The 26,524-nt window shown below is 37.6% G+C and overlaps 1 protein-coding gene across 1 annotated transcript in view; it reads left to right on the top strand.

Moving 5' to 3' along the window:
- LOC132282506 (uncharacterized) overlaps positions 1-26,524 on the top strand; it is a 45,841-nt gene that overhangs the window by 10,887 nt on the left and 8,430 nt on the right. The window contains exons 6-18 of the mRNA XM_059784217.1: positions 1-73; positions 272-407; positions 3,130-3,290; positions 12,431-12,555; positions 12,635-12,734; positions 17,573-17,669; positions 19,260-19,311; positions 23,247-23,348; positions 23,437-23,583; positions 23,691-23,853; positions 23,951-24,181; positions 24,259-24,413; positions 26,302-26,430. Coding sequence (XP_059640200.1) covers positions 1-73; positions 272-407; positions 3,130-3,290; positions 12,431-12,555; positions 12,635-12,734; positions 17,573-17,669; positions 19,260-19,311; positions 23,247-23,348; positions 23,437-23,583; positions 23,691-23,853; positions 23,951-24,181; positions 24,259-24,413; positions 26,302-26,430 — 1,671 coding nt within the window. The remainder of the gene's footprint in view (positions 74-271; positions 408-3,129; positions 3,291-12,430; positions 12,556-12,634; positions 12,735-17,572; positions 17,670-19,259; positions 19,312-23,246; positions 23,349-23,436; positions 23,584-23,690; positions 23,854-23,950; positions 24,182-24,258; positions 24,414-26,301; positions 26,431-26,524) is intronic.

Below are 26,524 nucleotides of genomic sequence, written 5' to 3'. Positions count from 1 at the left end.
TATGTAGCTTATGCAGATGGTTTGATTCGAGCCTACAACATTCATACTTATGCAGTTCATTACACACTACAACGTGAGATTGGAGTGATATTGTTTCTTTTTTGTTGAGATTTTTTTTTTTGATAAGAATTGAAAGAGGCAATTTTATTAAGAATTTGATAGTTTTTTATTTATTTATTTTTCCTGAAGCAGAATTTGAAAGTTTTTACCCCTTCCTAAACAGCATATTTCATTTTTACTTAACTTCCTTACCCTTTGATACTTGTTTTAGTTGATAACACCATTAAGCTCATTGGTGCCGGTGCATTTGCATTTCATCCAACATTGGAATGGGTTTTTGTTGGTGATAGACGGGGAACACTTTTGGCATGGGATGTGTCGACTCAGATACCTAGTATGATTGGAATGTAAGTTATATATGGTTATGTCCCATCATTATTTCCAAGTAACATGCTATTTTATTGCAGTATTAATGTTCTTTTTTTAGTTTATATTTTGTGTGTGTTGTCAGGAAGGATAAAGTTGGAATTTTTTTGGCAGAATTATTATAAAGGTTTTGCTCCACTAGCTCATCTGAAACAAAAGGACAAAGGGACAATGCTAAATATTCATACTCCCTCTCTCCCACAAAAAGTGTCCACCTTTCCATTTTTGACTATCCCAAAATAATTGTCCCAATTCAAAATCCAGTGTGCTATTTTTTTAATATTCCTAATTTACCCTCCTTTCCTTGAAGTTATAAAAGCAATTAAAGTTTGAAATAAGGCCGCATGTGGACCCACTATATAAGGGTATATTTGAAAATTCATTCCCTACCACTATAATAAAAAATATTAAAAACTATACTCTTAAAAAGTTAGGTTCCCAAAAAGGGGCACTTTTGTCGGGCGGAGGGAGTATAATTTAATGTTTTTAGGCCAAATAATGACTTTATATAGCATAGTGTCCAATATAAGCGTTTCACTTGTTTTGAAACAATAATCTAATAAAATTGAATTATATGATAAGTGCATGTCCAATCAAAAAGTGTCAGACACATCCCATGTTGATGTCCGTATAATGCGTGTCCAATGCTGGTACTTCACGTACTTTTGAAGAGTCCATGTAACTTGCTTTCTGATACTATTTTTCTGTTTTCAGAGAACTGAAATAAAAAAAATAGTACAAAACTTTGTTTGGTTGATAGTTTCTAAAAGCTTAGTTAAAAAATGATGGTTTTTAGAGAAAAGTCTTTTATAGTTCGCTGGAAATAGTTTTTTGTTTTTTGAGTTCTTGAAAACTGTTTTCAGAAAATTAACTAGACAGGCCAAAACTTTTAATAAGGTAAATCTTCCTACATCCAATAAATAATGGTCTTTCACATTGCTTGCCTCCTCTTGAACTCTCAACTTCAGAATCCCACATTGTCTTTACCATGAAAGACGAACCAAAGGGAGCTGGAAATAAGTAGTTGAAAGAGCATGGTTATTGAAGGCTGAAGGCACCCCAAGGCACTAAGGTTTCCTAGTGTCTAAGTGTAAGGCGCAACATAAAGCACAAGTAAGAGAGACAAAAATACCATTGTAGAATTGTACTAATGAAATGTTACAATCATTTAGATCTAAAATATATATCATTATAAATACTCAGACTCAAGAATTAGATACACCTAATGCAAGTACTTAACAATAAATTCCTGAGTTCCCAAGAGCCAAATATTCAATAAGATTAAAATGATGACATATTGAATATAGAATATGTCCATAAAATAAATAGAGTATGACATTCCATGGCCATTGAAAAGGAAATGGAAAAGGTATTGTTGAGTCATTTTTTAAATAAAGAAGCACCCTTTTTTTTTTTTTTTTTCTAGCATGGAGTGTACTAACAGTGTTCGCTTGAGAGCTTTATGTCAGCCATCTTCTTTCCCCTTTGGACTTTTTTGCCCCTCAAATATTTTTACTATTTACAAATATAACAGTCAAATTACTCAAGACCCCTTCCTTCCTACTCAACCAAACAACACAAGGGAAACACTCATTCTTTCTCTAGGTAAACCTCAGCCAGTAGTCAGTGTTGGTCCAACCTATGCAACGTGTTTGAAGGAGAAGACTGAAGTTAACTTTTGGCATTATTTCTTTCACACCAAGTTGCTGCCCTTATACCGAGCCTTGTTCTTATATTTTGTGCTTTTGCCTTTGTCCCAGTCAATGGCCCTCTAAGTAGCATAGACATGGACATGATATGCCACGGATATGTCAACATGTTGAATCCTGAAAAAGTAGGAGTGTAGGACATGGATATGGCATGGACACAGCTATATATAGATGTAAATTTTATTTATATACATCTATTTAGTAAGACTATCATAGAATTGTAATTAAATTTTAATTTCTATACTAAGAATTACTTTGACATAATTTAGGAGATGAAGTTACGTGAATATTGTAATGATTGTTATAATCGTATAGACTACTATTGCACTTCTTTTTCATTTTAATTATGTTTGGTTCTCTATGAAAAAGTATCATTGTATTCTTGACTTGTTATCACGTGTATAATGTCAATTATTTTAAAAAAAAAAATGTTGGACACTTTGAGATATGTTCATATTATTTCCAAGATTGCCGAACATGGCTACTCTAGATGTGTTTGTGTTATATAAGACTCGTGTTAAGGATTGTATGAGAAGTGTCGGGTAAGTGTCCAAAAGTGCTGGCAAAGTGTCCAAAATAATTAAAAATTATTTTAAATTCATGGACACGTCCATGATGAGTCCATGAAGTTTTGGTGACTGACATGTGTACGGCTCATTTGTAGATGTGTCCTTGCTTCCTAGATGGACCCTTAATAGAAATGACTTCAATTCTAGATAGAACTGGATAGTATGAGTTATGCTTGGAGTATACTTGGCTTACTTCTTGTGGATTTTAAGGATTTTTAGGTTTGATGCTGTATGGTGACGTGAACTTTAAATTTAATGCATCTTTATGATTAAAGTTTGATCACTTTGATGGACCACATAATCATTTTTTCTGGAATAATTTTGTACTCTTCATTTTCTTTTTTAAAATCTCTCTCATTGTTGACCATTATCATTGTTGCTATTATTGTTTTATTCTGATAGTTCAGTTTCCCTTGCAATTCCAGTACACAAGTGGGTTCCCAACCAATCACTTCGGTTGCTTGGCTCCCAATGTTGAGGTTACTTGTCACTGTGTCGAAGGATGGAACACTTCAAGTATGGAAAACGCGAGTGATACTTAATCCCAATAGACCTCCTATGCAAGCAAATTTTTTTGAGCCTGCTGGTTAGTTAATTATCCTACTCTTTCTGCTTTTACTACTAAAGAAGCAACAATTTTGATGCATTGAATTTGTGCTATGAGGCATGTGGAGTGGAATAATATTTCTCTTATGTTATTCTTGTCTTCGTGCAAGTTATGTTTTACTAACCGTGCTGTTAGTTCCGCCTAAACCCCGCTTCCTCGGCCACTACCCGACCACACCTGTCAAAGTGTTGGAATTCGTTTATCTGGTCCTGCTCTTTTGTAGGTGTTGGCGTTTACATAATGATAGCATACTAGTTGGTGAACATTTAGGTTTGAGATGCTGACGTTAAATTATGTTAGCTGTATTTCTTATAATTTATCATTTCATGTGGTCATTACTAGTATTGCATGGATAAACGTCTTGGCTCAGAGAACTAAGAGTTTTGGGGTGGATTATTCGGGAAAGAGTGTACTTTTTTATTCTTGTTTCTAATCTTACGCTTGACAAACTATCTTCCTTTTGTTTTGTACTTCTTTCTTTTCCTTGTTCATTCTTAATTTCCTTAATTGACAAAAAGAGAAAACACATGAGTACACTTTTTGTCAAACATTATCTATGTTTCAGTTACCCAATCAGAATACCCTGCTTACCAGATTTTTACAAGTTTAGTGTTTTTTTGATAAGTAGATTTTTACAAGTTTAGTAGTTGAACTAAAGTTGGGACTGGTACTCTGAGCTCATTTCTAGTCAAATAGAGTTGTCTTGAATTTTTTATTTAATATGGGAAAATGCTTTTAAACTGGATCCTCCCATGGTTAATGATGATTCTGTTATAACTTGGATGAGCATGATAAATGATTTCTGTATGACTTGGACAAGGAAGGTTGGCCTTGCACAAATATTGTAGGTTCGTCTCGTACTTTTTAATAGTGATACAAACTGTATATGCGCCCTTCCTTATTTGCTTGATGATAACATTTTGACACATTACATGTGATTCATATTTTAAGGCATTATTTTAATTTTGTTTTGAAAAACATTTTTAAGTGATGTAATGCTTATATTCGAGAGAGTCCTTGTATGGTGCACAATGGGGAAGAGATATACGTGATTTAGGTTCATGGTTTGGTGTTTTAAAGATTTTGATTCACATGCAACGTTCTATATAAGAGAGAAGATGTTTGAAGAGACATTTGATAGTTAGTTCATAAATTTTCTGAGGTTATTGGCTAAACTTTTTGATTGTGGCCTCTCGGATATAAAATATTTAGATGGACTTTAAAAGCTAGATAAATGACAGCGACTAAAATTTGTGTTTCAAGGTTTTATAGGCTTAGACTTGAAGCGAGTTGTTTGTAAAAGATAGAAAATCACATGGATTTTAAGATCTAAATAAATTATTACAACCGACTTTTTGAGGCTTTGTAGTTTGTTGACTGGAAGTTACTCGTTTGAGGATTTTACTGAAGGAGGAAGTGAGGAACACTCCTAATGAAAGCTGGAGTAAGGGCTCTTTAAAAATAAGTGATGTAGAAATTTGGGACAAGGTAGAATTTGGTCAAGTTAAAGACTGTGGCAAGTAACAGTCCTCATTAGTATTAACATTTTATATAGATGATACCAGTATCAACATCCCGAAAAGGAACTTTAAGCTGCATTGTAAGGATTCCTTCTACATGGCATGAAGTAATATTCCCTTTTCTTTTTATTGGCTTTCATAAATAAATTATTGTTCGAAGAGAAAGAAGGGGACAATGTTGAGGTACCCTTTACAACCCAAAAATATGAGAATACATGATCCAGTCTGGGTAAAATAGAGAGTCCAAGAAATAAAGGCTCAACCCCTAACTAAATATAACTTCCACCAGTAGTTATTAAACCCAACTTCCACCAGTAGTTATTAATGAAATGATTAATGACTTGACCAACGGAGAAAGCTTACTCATAGCAGAGATGCGGCCGGAGTCCACTACTCCGATCAGTCACCGGAGTCATAAACTTCGGTGAAATCCTCTATTATTTTCCTTCGCGTTTCTCTTTTTCTGTTGGTGTCGGTGGTTCGGGGTGGTTTTTTGTTGATTTCATGAGAGCTCTTGACGGTCAGAGGCCGTCTTTTCTGGAGGTTGCTAGTCTTCCTCGTCTGGATTTGAAGGGCAAAGTGGACTGCTTCTCTTCCTTCGGTGAGTTCGTCTTCTCAGTGGATAATCGCATCATGTCTTCTCGCGAGCGTACGCTTAGAGCATGTCTTGTTGCGAGATTTGATAGGGAGGTGGGGTCTCTCGAGAACATTGAAGATTGGGTTACGAGGGTTTGGTCGATTTCGGCTAGCGTTAGGGTTTCTACTTTGCCTGATGGGCTTTTGCTGTTTCGCTTCCCGTCGGTCATGGAGGCTATGAAGGTTCTTGATTACGGAAAGAAGACATGGGGTGATGCTCAGTTGTTTATTGACTACTGGTACTACAAGTTTGGGTGTTCTGGGTTGAGAAAGAAGTTTAAATGCCGGAGAATCATTGTGTTTGGTCTTCCTCTCCACCTTTGGTGTCAGAAACTATTCGTTGCTGTGGGGGACTTGTGTGGTGGAATCCGGGACGTTAAGGCGTTCGAGATGAGTGATACGGAGAGGATCGTCATCACTGTGGATGAAGGTGGTGTGATCCTGGAGCATATTATCGTGGAAGATAGTCAGCGAGCTTTTCGCATCTCTCTCACAGAGGAAATAGCCCCTTCTCTTGAGCCGATCTCCAAGTTTCATGGTTGATCTGAGGTTTTCAATCCTTTGGAGGTGACTGATCGGGGGGCTCGTTCGTCTCACAAATCAGTTTTCGGTGGTGGGCGTGAACTGGTGACTCATAGAAAGGCTCTGCAAAGTCGCCGGAAGCAGGGAAAGGGACGAGTGCATTTCCACGCGCCAGAGATGAGTGGGAAGGAACGCCTGGTTAGTGGGACATGTGGTTGGAGGATGGTTCCCCCCCCCCCCCCGGTTGTGAGTGGAATCCAGCTAAGGGCACACATGCTTTGGCACGTGAGGCGGTCGGGAATGGGAATTTGAATTTGAATTCATCTTCTGATGGGCTTACTTGGAAAGGGCCTAACCAAGGTGGGCCTGGGAAGGTTGCTCGGAAGGCTGATGACAGGGCTGGGCATTTTGGGCCCAATTCGGTTAGGTGTTCATTATCTTCTGGATCTAGACTTGAAGATTCGCAGGCCATGAACAGGGCTGGACAGGTCAGGCCCATTCTTAAGCCTCTCTCTACTTCTCGGTCTTCTCTTGCCAAGCCCAATCCTTCTTGTTCTAGAGCAGTTGCCTGGGCCCAAATAGAAGTCTCTCTATTTCCATTAATGGGCTGCAGCCCAAGCCACCTTCTGAAACGGCTTCTAGAGGCAATTCTCACAAGTCAGTTGCTCCGAAACAACCAAAGGATGATGTGAGACACTGGTCTCAGGCAGATAAGGAGAATTGGGTCTCTGTGAGTTAGAATACGATGACGAGATCTGGTCTGAGATCGACGACGTTCAGGCATGGTGCGTGTTGTCAGAATCTGCTCTTTGGTAACAGACTAACAATTTTGGGTTGCTCCAGTCAAACTCCCTTTGTGAGGACGAGACTCACAGCTGTGACTCCCTCAAGAAGGGTGTGTCCAGTTGGTCTAATAAGTCTGGTAGAAGATGGACCAGAAAGGACAAGCAAAAATGGGTCGCCCGCAACACTCCTGAACCGGGTAAGTCCCCCTCTTCTTGTTCTCGTAACTCCTCCTTTTCTGATTCTTCTCCTTCTTGTGGGTCGAGGAGGAAGGAGGTGGGGAATGGTTTTGTAGGTATGTCACGAAGGCTTTCACCAGTGGTTGAGGTGGGCAATGAGACTGTGGATTCGGCTGATTTGGGGTGTGGGTTTTTTGGACCGTTAGAAAGGGATGGGACGGTTGGTTTGTATGTGGATGGGGGTTCGGATCATGTTAGCGAAGGGCCGGAGGATTCTTGTTCGGATTTTTCCTCTTCTTCTCATCAGAAGGTTTTGTCTGAGTTTGACATGGGGGGATGGTCAAGCCTCAGCTTGGTTTGTGTCTTCCTAAGGGGGATGAATTGGTGCCATCTCAATTAGTTTGTGAGCCAGACTTGATGACTGTTTGTGTGGGAAAGGATATCCGTATCGTTCTCAATGAGGAATCAGCCTCTTTGTTGGTGAAGGAACTACAGAAACATAGGCACCTGACTCATGTGCCTTCGTGTGATTCAGCATCCTTTTCTGAGGTTCATGATAGTGGGGTGGATAGTGGTGCTGAATGGGAGACCTGTGTGGATGTGATTGAGGAGGGCGAGAAAGGGTAGGCTGATGGGAAATGGGAGGATCAGTGTCGGTCCTTGGATATGGTCCTGTGGGAGGAGGACAGCTTCTCGTATTTGGGGGTGGTTGACCCTCTGGCAGTTGTTTATCCGGAGGGGATGGCCAGTGACCTTGTTAGGAAGGAGTGTGATGATCTTGGCAAGGACTGGGTTTTGAACAACATTGGGCCCACGAGTGATTTGCTGGGTGTTTCTTGCAAAGGTAATCGGGAGCAGGCTTTAGCTATTCTTCAGGCTACGGTGGAGGGGAAAGAAGGGGAGATGATTCAGTTTTCTAGGAGGAGGAGGAAGAAGACTCAACCCTCTTGGAAAGGGGAGAGGGAGCTGCGTAATCTCTGCTGTGATGTGAATTTTGATAGGGCTCTTGTGGGGGAGAAAGTGAAGGGGGGTGTTAAGAAGGGAGGGAGGGGTAAGGGGGTGGAGGGCGCTGATGTTTTTCCATGAAGCTACGACTTCCATCCTGGAATGTCCGGGGCCTCAATAACTCGGGCAAGAGAAAGGTGGTGAAGATGGCTGTGAGGAAATGGGGGGTTCACTTGGTGTGTCTCCAAAAAACGAAGATTGATTCTATGACTGATAGAGTTGTCAAAAGCCTTTGGGCTAGTAGGTTTGTTGAATGGGAGGCGTTTGATTCAGTTGGGACTTCTGGAGGTATTCTTTTGATGTGGGATAGGAGATGGATGGATAAGGTGGATGTGTGTAGGGGCTGTTCTCTCTGTCTCGTGCCTTTGTATTGGAAGATGATGGATTCCCTTACGCTTTTTCAGGTGTCTATGGGACGGTGGATGACTGCGAGAGGCCTGTGTTGTGGGAGGAGCTTAGTGCGGTTCAGGAGATGTGGTCTCTTCCTTGGCGTGTGGCAGGTGACTTTAATGTGGTTAGATCTCCGATAGAGAGGTCTACAGGTGGGTCTTGGACTCCGGCTATGAGGCTTTTCTCGGAGTTTATCAATGATCATCAGCTTATTGATCTCCCTTTGGAGGGAGCTGCTTTCACTTGGTCTTGTGGTCGGGAGATGCCTACCTTTTCACGCCTGGATAAATTCTTGATCTCCGGAGAGTGGGATGAGCAGTTTCCGGATGCAGTTCAGGCTGCGTTGGCTAGGGTGACGTCAGATCACATTCCTTTGGTTTTGGATTGTGGAGGTTTGAGCCCTCGTCTAACTCCGTTCAGATTTGAAAATATGTGGCTTAGAGCAGCGGATTTTCAGGGTTTGGTGCGAACTTGGTGGGAGGAGGACATGGTGGTGGGTACTTAGAGTTTTATCCTTGCAGGAAAGCTTCGTCTTCTGAAGGATAAAATTAAAATATGGAATAAGGAGGTGTTTGGGAATCTGGAGTGGAGGAAAAATAGGGCTCTTGCTGATCTTGTAGAGTTTGATAGGTTGGATGCGGTGGGAGGCGTTGAGGAGTCTCAACGGTTTAGGAGAGCTGCTTGTCAGGCTGAATATGTTGTGATTGCGGTGATGGAGGAGATCTCGTGGCAGCAGAAATCTCGGGCTTTGTGGCTCAAAGAAGGTGACCGTAATACTAAGTTCTTTCATCGAACGGCCAATGCACATAGGAGGGGCAATCATATTGGTCAGATTCGGGTGGATGGTTCGCTGTTGACTTCTGATGAGGAGGTGCGAATGGGGATTGTTTCTTTTTATCAGAGGTTATATACTGAGCCTCTTCGCTGGAGGCCAAGACTTGATGACCTTCATTTTAACTCTATTTTAGTGGAGGATAGGGATGGGTTGGAGAGATCTTTTATGGAGGAGGAGGTCCTGACGGCTTTGAAGAGTTGTAATGGTGATAAAGCTCCAAGCCCGGATGGTTTTACTATGAGCTTCCTCCTGGAAAGCTGGGAGGTGGTCAGACAGGAGATTATGAGCACTTTTCATGAGTTTCATTCCACTGGGAAGTTCGAAAAGTCGCCGAATGCTTCTTTTATTGCTTTGATTCCTAAGAAGGGGGGAGCTTCTGATATTAAGGACTTTCGACCTATCAATTTGATTGGGTGTTTGTATAAGCTCATCGCCAAAGTCTTGGCCTCAAGATTGAGAGGGGTTTTGGACGGAGTCATTTCAGAGTCTTAAAATGCGTTCATTGGGGGCAGACAGATTCTGGATTCCGCTTTTATTGCCAGTGAATGCGTGGACTTTAGGCTTCGTAGCGGCGTTCCCGGAGTTTTGTGTAAGCTGGACATCGAGAAAGCCTATGATCATGTTTACTGGAATTTCTTGTTCTATTTGCTTGAGAGGATGGGTTTCGGTGGGAGATGGAGGAAATGGATTGTTACTTGCGTTTCGTCTGTCAGATTCTCGGTGCTAGTTAATGGATCCCCTTCGGGGTTTTTGGTAGTTCTCTTGGTTTGAGGCAAGGGGACCCCCTCTCCCCTTTCTTGTTCATTATTATTATGGAGGCTCTTAGCAGGCTGATGAGGAGGGTTGTTACCTTGGGGCTTTTTCTGGGCTTCAAGATTGGTCCTGAGGCAGTTCATTAATTGGAGATTTCTCACTTGTTGTTCACGGATAATACATTGGTTTTTTGTGAGGCAGAGGTGTCCCAATTGAGATACTTGAGATGTGTCCTGGTTTGTTTTCAGACTGTTTCTGGTTTGAGAATCAACGTGAACAAGAGTGTGCTTGTCCCTTTGGGGGAGGTTCAGGAGGTGGATTCCCTGGCAGCTGTTCTTGGATGTAGGACGAGTTCCTTCCCTATTTCTTATCTGGGTTTGCCCTTGGGGGTCTCCTCAAGAAGGGTGGGTTGTTGGGACTAGTTATTGAGCGTTTCGAGAGAAGGTTGGCTGGATGGAAAAAACAATATCTTTCGAAGGGAGGAAAAGTTACGCTGTTGAAGAGTGTCCTGTCCAGCCTCCCAACTTATTTCCTTTCTCTGTTCCAAATTCCCTCTTCTGTTGTCAGGAGACTTGAGATGATTCAATGCAACTTCCTTTGGGGTGGTAGGGGGGAGGAGTTTAAGTATCATCTTGTTCGGTGGGAGCAGGTCTGCAAGCCTCTCAAGTCAGGAGGCCTTGGGATTCGGAGGTTGGTCCCATTCAACAGGGCCTTTCTTGGCAAATGGCTTTGGAGGTTTGGCAATGAAAGACATAGACTTTGGAGGAAGATCGTTGCTTGCCGGTTTGGGGAGGATAGAGGGGGTTGGTTTGCTAAACAAGCTAGATTTGCTATCAACGTGGGTGTGTGGCAGTCTATTGGGAAGGGTTGGGATGAGTTTTCTAAGCATATTAGATTCAGAGTCCGGGAAGGTCGGAATGTCCGGTTTTGGGAGTTTCCTTGGTGCGAGGAACGTCCCTTGTGTCAACGATTTCCAAGATTGTTCAGGATTGCTGTGGATTGCCATGCTTTAGTTGCTTACTGCTATCGCTTTGATAGCGGTAGGTTATCTTGGGATGTTCGGTTCCGGCGAGCTTTTTAGGATTGGGAGCTGGATGATGTCATTTCTTTTTTGGACCTCTTGTATCGACAGGAGGTGGAGGGCACTGGGGCGGACCTTTTGACTTGGGTGCCTTCTTCGCAGGGGACTTTTCAGGTCCGGTCTTTCTTCTTCTATCTTTCCAGTTTTCAGGCCCCCTCTTATCCATGGAAAACGGTTTGGTATTCGAAGGCTCCTCTTAGGGTGGCTTTTTTTGCTTGGACTGCTGCGGCAAGATCTTGACTCTGGACAATTTGAGGAAGAGGAGACATGTCATTGTTAATCAGTGTTGTCTGTGTATGACCGATAGAAAGTCTGTGGATCACCTTCTCTTGCATTGGGCAAATGACTGTTGGAGTCTTATGTTGGTTTTTTTGGCGTTCAGTGGGTTATGCCTCGGACCTCACGAGGTCTTATCGATATTTGGAGGGGACAGAGGGTGGGGGCTCGAGTTCGCAACTTCTGGAGGTCGACTCCCCTCTGCGTTTGGTGGTGTCTATGGAAAAAATGCAATAGAAGATCCTTTGTTGGGGAGGAGTTACCCATTGGGGCTCTTAAGTATTCTATTATTTGTTCTCTTTTTAGTTGGGGCATGGGGAGAGACTGTTCTTCCGTTGAGGAGTTTTTGGACTTTTTGGGGTCTTTGGATCCTTAGGCTTTCTTTTTTGCTCTTGATTCTTGTACAGCTCTTGGGATGCGTTCCTCTTTTGAATGATTTCTAATACAATTTTACTTATCCAAAAAAAAAAAAAAGTTATTAAACCCAGCCCGAACATCAAACCATTGAGGAAACTGAGCCAGTGAGTCAAATTCTCAATGCAAGAAAAATTAAAATCTAGATATACTAGTCATTAACATCAAAATCAGTAGCAGATAAGAGGATTAAATCAATAATCATGTATTAGGAAATACCAATAATGACTATTGTGTATGCATGATTTTATCAATCTGTACCATATAGATGAATGATATGGTAATATATATATATATATATATATATCTATATATAGAGAGAGAGAGAGAGGTGTATCAGTTGCCGATGATCATTGGATTTGGTGACGAGGAGTTAGGGTTTTGGTGGGGTAGGGCTTCGGATCGCTTAAAGGTTTTGGTGAGGGACGGCAAGATCTTTGGGACGGCAAGGTCTCCAGTCTATTGGGGATTTAATCTGCTAGGCTACCTCAGCGGTGAGAGCTCCAGTTTGCGAGCTTGGCTGGATGTTGTGATCGTTGATCGGTCGGCGAGATATGTGACCGGCGAGCGAGTGAGAGAGAGAGAGACAGAGAAAATTCAGATTATTTTACACCTGATTTAATGCAGAAGAATCTCAATTGAAGCTCTTTTTGTTGGACTTCGTCATTCCTTTTTGTCATATGCCATAGAGCACTGATGGGCATTTCTTGCTTTTTGTTTTGCAGCAATTGAGTCCATTGATATCCCTCGAATTCTGTCTCAGCAGGGGGGGGAGGCTGTTTATCCCCTACCACAAATTAAATTGTTTGAGGCTCACCCAAAACTGAATTTAGCAACATTACTGTTTACAGTTAAGTGTGGACATTGAGGTATCTGTATCTAACTAGTTAATTCATGTCTGAAAGGTAACTGGCCTACCTTTGTAACAGAGTGTGACAGGTGGAGATAATCTGAAAAACAGAGCTGCATACACTAGGGAAGGAAGAAAGCAACTCTTTGCGGTTTTGCAAAGTGCAAGGGGGTCTTCAGGTGATTGCTTAATTACATCTCGATATCTGTTGTGTATAATGTTCCAGAGTTCTTGTGCAATTGGGTTCGATTTTATTAGAGTGCATTATATCTTAGATGCTACCCTTTAATCCCTGTACTTCTTTAAAAGTCCTGCCCTTATTTGGAAGTAGTGAAAAAAACAAATGTTTATAATCTTATTTATATTGTCATAATTGTACTATATCTTTCTTTTGAGGCATCAAAACTTTATATTATAGATGATTCGAGAGACATAACGCGATGCTTAGATGCAAAAGTTCCTTCACTTAGTTTGAGAAATTTATTGGGATCTTTAACTTCAGCTTTAAATTGAATTTATTGGATTTTGAAATTGATCGACATTTTGTGGAACTGGTACAGTTTTCCCATTAAAAGGTAAATAATTAGTATTAATTGAGAAATTGATTGGGATCTTTAACTTCTGCTTTAAATTGAACTTATTGGATTTTGAAAGTGATCGACATTTTGTGGAACTGGTACAGTTTTCCCATTAAAAGGTAAATAATTTAGTATTAATTGGGAATATGTTGTTTACGCTGGACAGTTAAGATTACATGACTCATTCTCAAGGAGTTAAATGTTAATGTCAGCAGAACTCGTATTGACGCAAACAGAGATATCAACAATGTACATGTCAATAATGAATTCTGAAATAAATGGAAACTAGGAGAATGTGAATAATTTAGATCAAACTTAGGAAATGTTTCAAGAAACAATAAGAACAACCAGAGCTCAATATGTTGCAATTTAAAAGATGAACATGACATGTCATGTTTTGATGGGAAAAAAAGTGCACGTGAAAATTAGTTTATGTGTCATTTTAATAACCAAATACAGTATCCTGGTGCATTATAACAACGCCACATGAATGGAGTTGTTGGCTAAAAGTGTCCCTTAGCTAGATAGTGCTTGGGGAGGACTGACAACCATGATCACTGTAGTCTGAACCCTCTCTCTAATTTATGTATTATACATCAAATCCAATTTTTTATATAAATTCTCTCTCTTTCTCTCTCTCACTCACACACACACACACATTTCTACTATCTATAAAGGAACAGTTTGTTTATGTTGGGAAAAGATGGTTAAGTGATCCTAGTTAACTGCTATGAATCATTATATTATTAATATAGAAAGGAAGGGAACAACAGAATATTTTTACTCATCTTTAACACATTGAATGGACAAATGACGCAAGTGGAAGCGATAAATTTGTTCACAAGGAACGGGTTACTTTGAATCCACAAAACAATGGATAAATTTAGAGAAATCTGATATTGTATTGAATAATTGAACGAATAAAAGTTAATTCTTCACTTGGGCAGTACACGTATTTGTAATAAAAGAAAACCTAATACTAGAAGGAAACTAAAAACATATAGAAACCTAGTAGCAAAAGGAAAATAACACTAAAAATAAGCCTAAAAATAAAGTTTATCTATAAATTCCAAAAAAATAGAATAAGAAACCTAATAAATAAAAAATACTAAATATAAAATTTGAGAGCTATCAAATTTCGTTTAGGTCTGGAACAAAAATCTGGAAATAATCAACAGACCTTCTAACATTCAAGAAATCCCGGTTTTGGAGCCTTAAACGAAGGTTTTCAGTTGAAAACCAACATGGACCACAAGCTAAAGCTAATGGGTGTTTCTCAATGCGCTGTTTCCACCCAAAAAACACTCTTGGTTTGTCGAAAATGGATTTGTTGGTCTGACTGAATTTCTGTCCTGCATCAGTCCCCTCCACTTCAAAAAAACTCGTCCTCGAGTTTGACTGCGAATAACATGAAGGATTGCCTACCACAAAATCATATTGTTCACTGCTATGATAACCAATATGAAGCTCAAATTCATCCAAACTATATTGGACATGCAATTTAAAACTTTTTTTGACCCCATCATCAATTAATTCACGTTTTCTGCTTTCAACGTCGAACTTCTTGTCACCATATTCTTCTTTTGTTATTTCAAATTCCTTAACTACATCTGCTTCAACTACAAGAATTGGAGCTACTCAAATTTTATTTTGATCAATCTCCATAACATCACTTGCTACTTGAACAAAATTTTGATATTGGTTATTTATTTCATTCTTCTCCTCTTCTAGGCAATTTTTCTTGGATTCCGATTCTTGGACACATATAATTTTTTTCCCTTGTGTAAACTTGACCATTGTAGGAGGAGGTCGAGGCTTTAAAGACAATGATAAATCGGTATAAGGTTGAATCTTCGTACATCATCCTGGTACGGTTGAAATTGAATCTCCTCATAGTAAGGTGGAAGAAACTTGGCTTTCAAAAGACGTTTTCATCTTCAACCAAGTTCGTACCGGTGCTTTCCTCCGTTGTGCACGAGTAACCCGCAATTGATCCCACCAAACATAAGCTATTCCTTTCAATTTGTGTGCGACCAATTTCACCTTATTTTGATATTTTCCTCTTCAATCTCTGTGTAATCAAAGAACCTCTCAAAATCTTCTAGCCAATCTAGAAAATCTTCAACATGAAAGAGACCATAGAAATTGGGTCGGTTAATGTTTGTACGAAAATTCCTAGAATCTTAATCTTCATAATCATGATATCTTCGTGCATCTCTATGAGCCCCAAACACCTTTTCCTCATAGGCTGACTGACTATGCGGAGGGAAGGGGTTGCGATTATGAACAAGACGAACACGATTTACGTCGTCGTTGCAAAACTACTTGTTATAGCTATTATGCTCCAACTCAAGCCTAGGAAGCATTGCTTGAATATCTTGCAGCGTTTGTCGGGTTTTACGTTGATAGTCTTGAAATTCGGCTTTAGAATAAGCCACTCTCTGTCGATCTTCGTCGCCAACGAGGTTTGCCACGAAAATGATCAATTGCCATTAGTCCAGGAAAAGATAAGGCTTTGATACCAACTGACGTAAGCGGAAGCAATAAATTTGTTCACAGGGAACGGGTTACTTTGAATCCACAAAGTAGGATGCCTTGAGCCCCAGCTCTGTTTAGTAGAGTAGTCGTTCAATAAGTCCTTTTGTAGGTTGTGATCTTCTTTAGTCCACAAAACAAGAGATAAATTCAGATAAATCTGGTATTGAATAATTGAATGAATAAAAGTTAATTATGCACTTGGCAGTACCCGTATTTATAATAAAAGAAAACCTAACACTAGAAGCAAACTTAAAACATAAAGAAGCCTAATAGCAAAAGGAAAATAACACTAAAAATAAGCCTAATTATAAAGTTCCTCTAAAAATTCCAAAAAAATAGAATAAGAAACGTAATAAATAAAAAATACTAAATATAAAATTTGAGAGCAATCAGACTTCATTTAGGCCTTGAACAAAAATCGGGAAATAATCAACAGGCCTCCTAATAGACAAGAAAACCTGATTTTGGAGCCCTAAACGAGGTTTTCAGCCGAAAACCAACATGGCGCACAAGCTAAAACTAGTGGGTGTTTCTCAATGCGTCGTTTCCACCCAAAAAACACTCTTGGTTTGTCAAAAACAGGCTTGTTGGTCTGACTGAATTTCTGTCCTGCATCAACAAAGAAGCTAAATCAAATGGCTGTGAATGTATATATGTATATCTATATATATTTTGATAAGTAGGCTTTGAATGTATAATGTTATATTTATTTTTAATTATTTTAGAGTGATGCTGTGATAGTGACATATTAATCAGACTTCTGTTACATTTGGCTCGTTGAATGTCTCACACTTTCAGAAGGACTTCAGAGATTTGTGTGGAAGTGTTTCATTTCTTATTACTTCAGTTAAATAGACTAAACCACCTTAAACTGCAATAGCATGCCACTGTTGAAGGATCTTTTGGCTACCTTTTTTGGGTCACAACATGGAATTTGACGTCTTCCATAGCCTTCTGATTGAGAATGTTATGAGGCTCATTTCATTTATAACTAAGACTTTTGTAAATGTGCTTTAATCACCAAGTTAGCTTAAAGTTTTGTTTTTTGTTTTGTTTTTTTTTTTTTTTAACTTTTTTTTTTCTTTTTATATATTCATTTATCTATCACTTTTACCTAACATCAATCTCACATTTGACACATTTAGAGGTTTTGGAGCCTCATTGGCTCTTTAAATGCTATTGAATGCTTTGGCTGCATTTGAGGGGACTAAATCATTTGAGTACATGTAGCATAGACTTCTTAGGAGTCATTTAAAGTCCAAACTTATGATAGATAGAAGTTGAAAACTGCCATCTGGGGATCAGGTAGTGTATTGGCTTTCTCCTTAACAATTGCATATTTCACACACCATATGCATCAGCTTTTGGCTGGTAACGGAGATGCATTCTAGTTCAATTCCAATAAAAGGGAAGATACAACTGTTTTGACCTGAGTTTTCCAACTTTTGTAGAATGATTCTAGGGGACTTCATTCTATAAAAATCAGAACAATTTAATCGGTTGCATACCCTTTGGTACTCTCACTTCTAAAATATTTCTTATGAGAAAATAAATAAATTAAAAACCAAACAATTAAGAATATGTAGTGAATCATTTATTGCTTTTATTTTGCATGCGTAGGCAATATTTCTGCCTATTGAGATTCAACTGCTGTAATGTGATTACATACACAATAATATTAAAACCACACAACAATTGCTAAACAATTCAAAACAACATGTTAGATTTTTGACAGAATCACAATAAAAAAAAAAAATTAAAATAAAAAAATTAAAAAAAAAAAAAAAAAAAAGAAGAAAAGAGAGTGAATGTACAAAAGGCTATATTTGTTTACAATTAAAGATAATATTTTGAGCTTTGAGATAATCTCTTAATTATGCTAATTATAAGTTACTTTGCAGCGTCTGTTTTGAAGGAAAAGCTTTCATCCCTTGGTGCATCTGGAATTTTAGCTGATCATCAACTTCAAACACAACTGCAGGAGCATCATTCAAAAGGGTGAGTTGGGGAGGATGATGTATTTTTTAGTATTGATTTTGACATGGGAGAATGCATGTAGGATTCTAAGCATTAAATACCAAAATATTATAGTGTAATTGAGAGTTGTGTGTGGAAGAGCCTGATGGAGATGTATATCATTATGTAGAAAACAATCAGGAGAACCAGACTCTTATCTCTAAGGATCACCTAAGTTGATTTTCCTTAGATCCAGACGTATGCCAGACTCTTATTATCAGAAGTTCAATAACTGTGGATAATTGAATTGGTTTCTACTTTCTACAGAATTCGCCCTTCTTGTAGTGATTGTTTGCCAAATCTTGCTCTTCTAAGAACTCCACAGGGTTAGCAAGTCATTATAGTCCTTACAACAACTAAGTTCTTCAGCTGATTATGAAAATGATGGGAACTTCATCATTTGTTGCTCTTTAATAATAACCAATGATGTTCTGAAGACGACGCATGATGATGATCACACACTAGTTATCTATGTTTGTTCAATCTTACATATGTGTGATAGATAGTAATAATAATAATAATAATAATGATTTGAACAAAAGAAAAAGTATGTGGGATAAAATGAAATTTCTACCAAAAAAAAAAAAAAAAAAGAAAAAAAAAAGAAAAAAAAAAAAGAGAAAAGATTGTTTGCACATGCATTCACATGAGAGATGCCAAAGCTATGTGTGTGTGTTCTCTTCTTTAGTACTGACATATCTTGTAGTAGCTTAGAAAATTATTTTCTGGCATCTAGAAAATTTTAATCTATAGGATTTTTGCTTTATTGTAAGCTAAGCTTAAATAATGGAATATTCATTCTACTGAAAGTCTTTGGAAGATCTTGATTATTGTCAAAAAAAGACACTGCAATCCAGATGCTCTACCTTCCTTTCCAAACAATTTCTTCTGATGACTTGTGACACTGTAAAGAAGAGAACGCTATCTTATTGTAAGGTGAATAACAATTGAAGTCCTTGACAGTTAATATCATTGCATACTGCTCAATTAACATGTTGGCTGATTCTATTAAAACACACTGCATCCTTGCTGGGATCTTTTTCCTGATCTTCTTTAATCTATAAGCGTCCACTTTAACAATTACTTGGGCCTATATCTTATTTATCAGGGTTTGTATCAAAACTGGGGGTCAAAATGGTTGAGTACTTCAAAAGGCTACAGTTGTTGATCTTTAGGCAGCTCATATTACTGTATTAAAAAATTTCAAACAACTTACAATTTTTTGATTGTGAGAGTGAATGATTCTTTTAAAAGCTGAAATGTGCTTTGCATTTCATTTTGAGTTGTGTATCTGCACTCTTCTAAAGTTTGTTAGGGTCAGTGTAGCTGATTGTGAAGTAGTTGAAATTTCTACGTTTAGTTGAATAGAATTGTGAGTACATGTACACAGCTTGTGGGTTGATTTAATTATAGCTCTTTTGGAACTAATGATGATATGCCTGTAATCATGGTTCTTTCTTCCCATGCTCAAAGTTGTATTTCTATTTTTCCCTTTATTTGTAAGGTTGTTTTTTCGATTTGTATTTATATATGTTAGTATGACTGATGACAGTTTATTATGCATTATGCCAGCCAAAGTCACCTTACAATATCAGACATTGCACGGAAGGCTTTTCTTTACAGTGTATGTACCTTTTTGTTGAAACGTGTATCTCTTGTCACTTATCAAAAAAAAAAACTAGTACTCTTGTCGTTAGAAGATCTTCTTAAACATGCCACATGGTGGTATGATTGTAAATCATGGTCTTTGGACTTATCAATGTTGAGGGTTGGCATGCGGCTTGGGCCAACTTAAACTGAAATCTAATTTAACCTACTTGATGACTTCATCAAATTCTTAAATGACACTCAGAACGTGAGATTAGCTAGAGGTTGTTTTGGTTTGATTAATTGTCACAACCTATTGACGAATATATATATATTTATTTATTTATTTCTGGGGATGTCAATGTAATTTACCCTTTATTTGTTTATTTATATACATTTTTATTTTTCATTACATATATGAAATCTTCTAATGGAGCAAATCTTGTTAGAATCAAGGTTTAGTCTGCACTTTTGGGCTGAGCTAATTCATTACTTAAGTTGGTGGTTTGGTATGGTCAATTTTTTTGTTGTATATGTACATGTTTATTCCATATACACAGAATATGTCATTATAATTGTACACTTCTAGGCTTAAGAATAATTTTTAATCAGCATCTGTGCCTTTTACTAATTTGGAAAAATAAAAATAAAAATATTATAATCAGAGGACTAAAGATAAAGACAGAAACAACAATATATGGAATTACATTTAAAGCAGAAGGAAATGCTATCGATGTTGAAATCAAATGGTAAATTAGTAATAAATCCAAAAAACATAAAGATCTACTGTCGGCATTAGTGTGAACCTAAGAAGCACGGACATGGGTATGATACGACACAGACACGGCGATACGGCAAATTTTAAAAAAATAGGACACGGACACGGCATGGATACGGCAATAAAATAATATATATATATATATATTATATATAAATTTTTACTCAATTTTTAATCTATAACTATAAACACATCTAAATTAGGTCTACCAAATAGCACATAAAATTATGGGACCAAATTCTACTAAAATAGAAACAAAAATTTTATATATTGATATCCAATTGTAGAATTGTTATATGTGTAACCAAACATCTTTAATATATGTTAATTGTAGATATGTTTATTTTCAACCGCAGAATTGTAAAATTGTAGGTATGTTGATATCCAATAGTAGAATTATATCTGTATCCAAACATCCCAAAAGAAAAGAAAGATTGCAAAATCTTATCTCCTCTTTCTCTTTCTCTTCCGACCGTTTCTCTCTCCACGAGACGGAGCAATCATCCTTTTGGGAACATTGTCCGGCCAAAACAGAAGCCTCTTGGAGTTGCAGAACTTCATTCAGATCCTATCAACAACCAGAGGATGGGAATCTATTGTATTCTCCATCTGACAATTCATGGCTATGGTTCTTCTCTCTCTTTCCAGCTGTTCTCTACCATTAACTCAATTTCTTCACAAATTTAATCTCTAAATCTCTTATATCACTTCATATGTCTTCGTTCAAATGTATACACAAAAATATATTCTTCAAAAGAAATTTATCAGCCGTGTCGTCCACTGTTTCCAGGCGTGTCCCTCCGCGTGTCTCCGGTGTGTCTCCGGCGTGTCCCCAGCATGTCAGAGCTGTCCGACACCGGTGCAGCAACCCTATGTGCCGTGTCGGTGCTTCCCAGGTGTGAACTAATTGGGTCATTGGACTGGTGGCATTACCAGGCTCAACCGAAAGCCTTAGTTGCTTGACAACTTAATTTTAAAATATTGTAATTACCAAATTGCTCGGCGTGCCCTCCAAAATTCATTGATGTTTACATTGCTCTGGTTATCGGATGTTCTGCTGCTTGAAACGTGTTTTTACTTTTTCTCTTAAAGTTGTTGAGATTTGGTTTGATTTTTAGCAAGGGTCAGATCTGTGCAAAGAGAAGTTTTGTAGCGCAGTATGCTTTCACTAATTCCCACCCTCATAGAAATAATAGTTTGTTTGCATGGTGGGTTTGAGAGAGAGAGAGAGAGATTTTTTTTTTTTTTTGATTAGTAAAATGTATTAAAAGGCGTTCAAAAGGGGAACGCGTCCCAAGCTATACAAAAATAAAGTGGAACCTATGATCTCAAAGAGCCCAAAAGGTCCACAATATCCTCAATAGAGGAAAAGTCTCTCCCCCAACCCCAACAAAAAGAAGTACAAATAATAGAAAATTTCAACACCCCAATGGAGGACTCCTTCCCATCAAAAAATCTTCTATTCCACTTTTTCCAAATGCTCCACCAAACACAAAAAGGGGTTACCCTCCAGAAGACTCTCGCCTGAGCTCCTACCCATTGGCCCCTCCAAATATCCAGCAATACCCGAGAAGTCCGAGGCATGACCCAATGAATACCAAACAGACCAAAAATGAGACTCCAACAATCATGAGCCACAAGACAATGCAGCAGCAGGTGATCCACTGACTCCCCATTCAACTTACAAAGACAACACCGATTAACAATAACATGTCTTTGCTTCCTCAAGTTGTCCAAAGGTTGAAAGGTCATCTGTGTATTTTATATTATAAAGAAAGCGTGAAGCACCTGAAACTTTTGGATTTTCAATAGTGCCATAGTAATTAGAATAACAATTTATCTAATATATTATTGGTATTGTGAATTATGAAAATACAAATATAAATGATATCAATATATGTATATATACCTATCAACATTTCTGTTGATGTGTCATGAATCATGATATCATCCATAAGCTGACATCGTACACGTTCAGCATGTCGTGGACAATATCCGTAATTTAAGAATAAACATTTTACTTTGAGAGAGATGGAGACATCTGGATATGTTTCCATCTCATCTTGGACAATGGTGATGGAGTGTAAGAGAACAAGAGTATAATTAACTCATTTCAACTCACCAAAGCCCTTTCCTAACTGTTTGGGTAGGCTAATGAACAAGAGTATAATCGTGATGTTAGAAAAATCAGTAAATGCATTCCTTTAAAATAACTGAAAATTTGAACCATCTTGAAACAGAACACGTAAGATACCAGGGTTTTGAAAAAAGTAGGAAGGGGGAGTTAAATAGTGAATTGATTGTCAGAATTTTGCATGTTTTTTAATTGCCTTGTCATGTCCTGTTGTTCATAATTTACTTTGGGTTTATCTTAGAGCCAAATTTGTGTCTTGTGCCATGGCCATGCAATATTGTTTTCAAATTGATAGAATATGAATACCATGTGTTGATATCTTATTGGGCATTGACATATATATAAAAGTTTTGTTCACATTTCAAGCTTTCGTGAAGGCTCCATAGACATTGGATGCGGCGATAAACATAATTACTCTGACAGTTTTGTTTTTTCTTAGAACTGTTGGAGTATAGTTTTTTCAAATGGAATGAAATTTTTCCAAGAGGTAATATATCTCACCGACTTTCTGAATTACTGGGAAAAGTTTTGACTTTTGGTCTCACAATTAGAGAGTACAAGTAAAAATAAGATTTTAAATTTTTATATAATTTCAAAGTTCCTTTGGAATCGAAATTTCCATCCAAAGTGAACATACATATTTTCATAGGTAACACTGTGATTATGTTATGTGGCTGGGTATATGAATGCCAGGTGCATATTTAAGCCTTGGTGTTAGATTCACCTCAGCTTGTATCCAGTGATCTCTTACATCCATAGTTACTTCCAATTTTGTACGAGATTGCATATTGACATGTTAAAAATTCCTAAGATATAATATAGTTAAATTATTTAATTCTAGATATGGTGTGACCAAAATTTATTTAATTAAAAACCATACTTTTACGGGATCGTTTTTCTTTATTTTTTATTATTATAAAAAACATTGTGCAAATTGAGTGGCTGAACAAATTAAGAAATCTCTCTCCTATGGATATCTAATCTAAAAGACTAAAACCCTAACATTTGTTTCTACTGTTTAACAAAGCATTGACTAATCACCTTTACCTGGTTTTTACAGCATTTTATGGAAGGTCATGCTCGATTTGCTCCAATATCTCGGTTGCCTCTCATTACTATTTTGGATGCTAAGCATCATCTGAAAGACACTCCTGTTTGTCAGGTAACTTATGAATAAATTCAGTTAATTGTTATTCTGGAATTCTGTTGCTTTTGCTTGAATTTGTTTCTGATGCCTTGCTTCTTTGCAGCCATTTCATTTAGAGCTGAATTTCTTCAATAAAGAGAATCGAGTTCTTCATTATCCTGTCAGGGCTTTTTATATAGACGCTGTAAACCTTACAACCTATAATCTCTGTTCTGGAGTGGAAAATACTTACAAAAAGCTTTACACTTCGGTAATATTGACATTGATGTTTCTTCATTAAAATTTTGGGGGCACTATACTTAGATTTACATGGAATCTACAATATACTTGAGCAAGAACGTTTATTTCTGTTTTCAGATACCTGGAAACATAGAATTCTACCCAAAGTACATGGTTTACAGTAAAAAGCAACATCTGTTTCTTGTAGTTTATGAGTTCAGTGGTGCCACAAATGAAGTGGTTCTTTATTGGGAAAATACCGATTCTCTGACAGCCAATAGCAAATCAAGCACAGTCAAAGGTTCTTCCTGTCTAGTGTTTTTATTCTGCTGTAGTACACAATAATTTATGTTTTGAGAACAAATAATCACCCAAGCTCATTTTTGTGAGTTGTCCAGGTCGAGATGCTGCATTTATTGGCCCTAATGAAAATCAGTTTGCAATTCTTGATGAGGATAAGACCGGGCTTGCTTTATATATATTGCCAGGAATGGATGCAAAAGATGTTAATGAAAAGAATGGAGCAGTTGAACATGATCTTTCTGAGGATACCAAAGTTGGTTCGGTTAAGGGTCCGCTGCAGTTCTTGTTTGAAACTGAAGTTGATCGTATCTTTTCTACTCCACTAGGTGCTTGAAGAGATAATATTGATTTTATCAGTCATTAACTGCTAATAAAATGCTAATGGAAGTCTTCTGTACTGTAGAATCAACTATGTTATTTGCTTCTCATGGGGATCAGATTGGCTTGGCAAAACTTGTTCAAGGATATCGTCTTTCAACTGCCGATGGTCATTATATATCAACAAAAGCAGAAGGAAAAAAGTCAATCAAGTTGAAAGTAAATGAGACTGTACTACAGGTAATTTGATCAACTTTGTTAGAAATCATGACTCACTATTGAACATGTGGAAAACTGACTATGGCATGGAGACTAGGATCTTCAGTTTGACAGAGACCTCCCATCTCCTTCAGAATAAGGAAAAGAACAATAGAAAGTACTAATCGGTTTGTTTTATGGTCTCTGAAATTGTGAGGCTAATGACTGGTCCTGTCCGCAGCATTCCCGATCATAGTTGGCATTTTTTCACAACTAATAGGGTCAGCTAATGGAAAAGTCCCAAAAGCTTCATAGCACAGGCTTAACACAGATTGCTGCCCTATACAGGTTTCTGTAGTACCACAGTTCGAATATGATGAGGTAGTTCTAATTGTTGGAGTGGTTTCTTTGAATTTGTGTATGGAATATTGAAGGTTAGTATCATTAAAGTGCACACTCGCTTTTGGAAACTAGGTGTTCTTGAATAATGTAAAGCAATGAAATAACTATATTCAAAATATACTGGATTTGCAAAAATTGAGTAGATAATTGGAAGAGTTTGAACTCTCTCCTTCTCTCTCTCTCTCTCTCTCTCTCACGCGCGCGCGCAAACACATAATCAAGAGGCTTTTCGGAGTACTTCATGCTTTCCCTCTCTTATTCTTTGTCTTTTCCTTGATGTTCTTTCACAGCTAAATATTAACTTTTAGGAGAATGCTCTGCTTCCTCTATCTTCTTTTTCCTCTTATTTTAAATTTTTTAAAAAATCTTGGTTGAAGATACATGGTCAGAATTGCGACTATAACTTTCTTGAATCTCCTAGGATATATTGTTACTCTGCTAGGTCAAGAAACTTAGTGATATTTGTGCAGTGCCATATAATGCACTAAGAACTCAGCAACAAACACCCATAATTTACCAACGGTAGCAAATTACCCCCATTTGGCTAATTGACGACTGACTGGAGTTAAAATATGACGTAAAATTACACAAAAATCCATAGGTAAGGAACTTAAAATAAATAATTGAAGCAATAAATGCATCGTCCCTGCAATTGGTCACTGCAATTCAACACACTATCACACCCATAACTCAATTCCCAATAACGCAATGACACCGTTAAGATCAAAACATAGACATAAGGTTTTTCTTTGTTTTGAATGTGTCCTCACCTCAAATCAGATGGTTTGTCCAATCAAGTTATTCTTCATCACCACATTTTTACCCATATCTACTAAAAAGGCAAAAATCATTTTTAAAAAAAAAGACATGAAGAATCACAACTAGAATTTGGATCACATTTATGAAACCAAAAATAAAAGTATCGGTTGAAAAAAAGGAGCAAAACACAATTTATTGGCAAATCAACAAAATATTCTTTATTAATTAATTAGTTCTGAGCTGTGATTGTGAATCCTGTTCTTGAACCCTTTTTTTCCAGCATCAACTTCAATGGGTGTCGTGTCATGTTGTTAGTAATTTTTCACTAGTGTGCGTCCATTTCCAGCATTCACATTTCCTGCTATCCAACACTTTTTAATTAATCATCAAAGGTAAAGGTGTGTTGAATTGAAATGACTAATTTTTTGCCATGAATTGCAGATACCGTGCATTTGTTGCTTCAATTATTTATTTATTTTAAGTTCCTTATCTATGAATTTTTGTGTAATTTTACGTCATATTTTAACTCTGGTTCGTAATCAATTAACCAAATGGGGGTACTTTGGTAAATTGTGGGTGCTTGTTGCTCCAAAAAAAATGAGGGGGGTATTATGCATGTAACTTTTTGTTTACTACATATCAGAAAGTGAGCTCTTAAATGAAATTGACTGTCTATTTCATTCAATTTTGAATGAGTTGGTTTTCACTCTTGAAATTGAATGCCAAATGATGAGAAGCTGGTCATTGTTTTTTCAACTGTTTTTGTCAGGTTCACTGGCAAGAAACTCTCAGAGGATATGTTGCAGGAATATTAACTACTCAAAGGGTGCTTATTGTTTCAGCAGACCTAGATATACTGGCTAGCAGTTCTGCAAAATTTGATAAAGGACTTCCTCCAATATCCTCATATGGAAAACTTTTGGCATTTTAGTATTTTTTATTGTTACAATTTTTAACTAAGTGATATGATTATTTTCCTTACGTATCAAATA

The sequence above is a fragment of the Cornus florida genome, unplaced genomic scaffold (assembly GCF_030987335.1).
Source record: "Cornus florida cultivar Cherokee Brave unplaced genomic scaffold, ASM3098733v1 CherokeeBrave_3.0.0_Hap2_Chr11, whole genome shotgun sequence".
NCBI lineage: Eukaryota > Viridiplantae > Streptophyta > Magnoliopsida > Cornales > Cornaceae > Cornus > Cornus florida.
The sequence above is the reverse complement of the archived record's forward strand: the minus strand, read 5'-3'. Positions and strand labels throughout refer to the sequence as shown.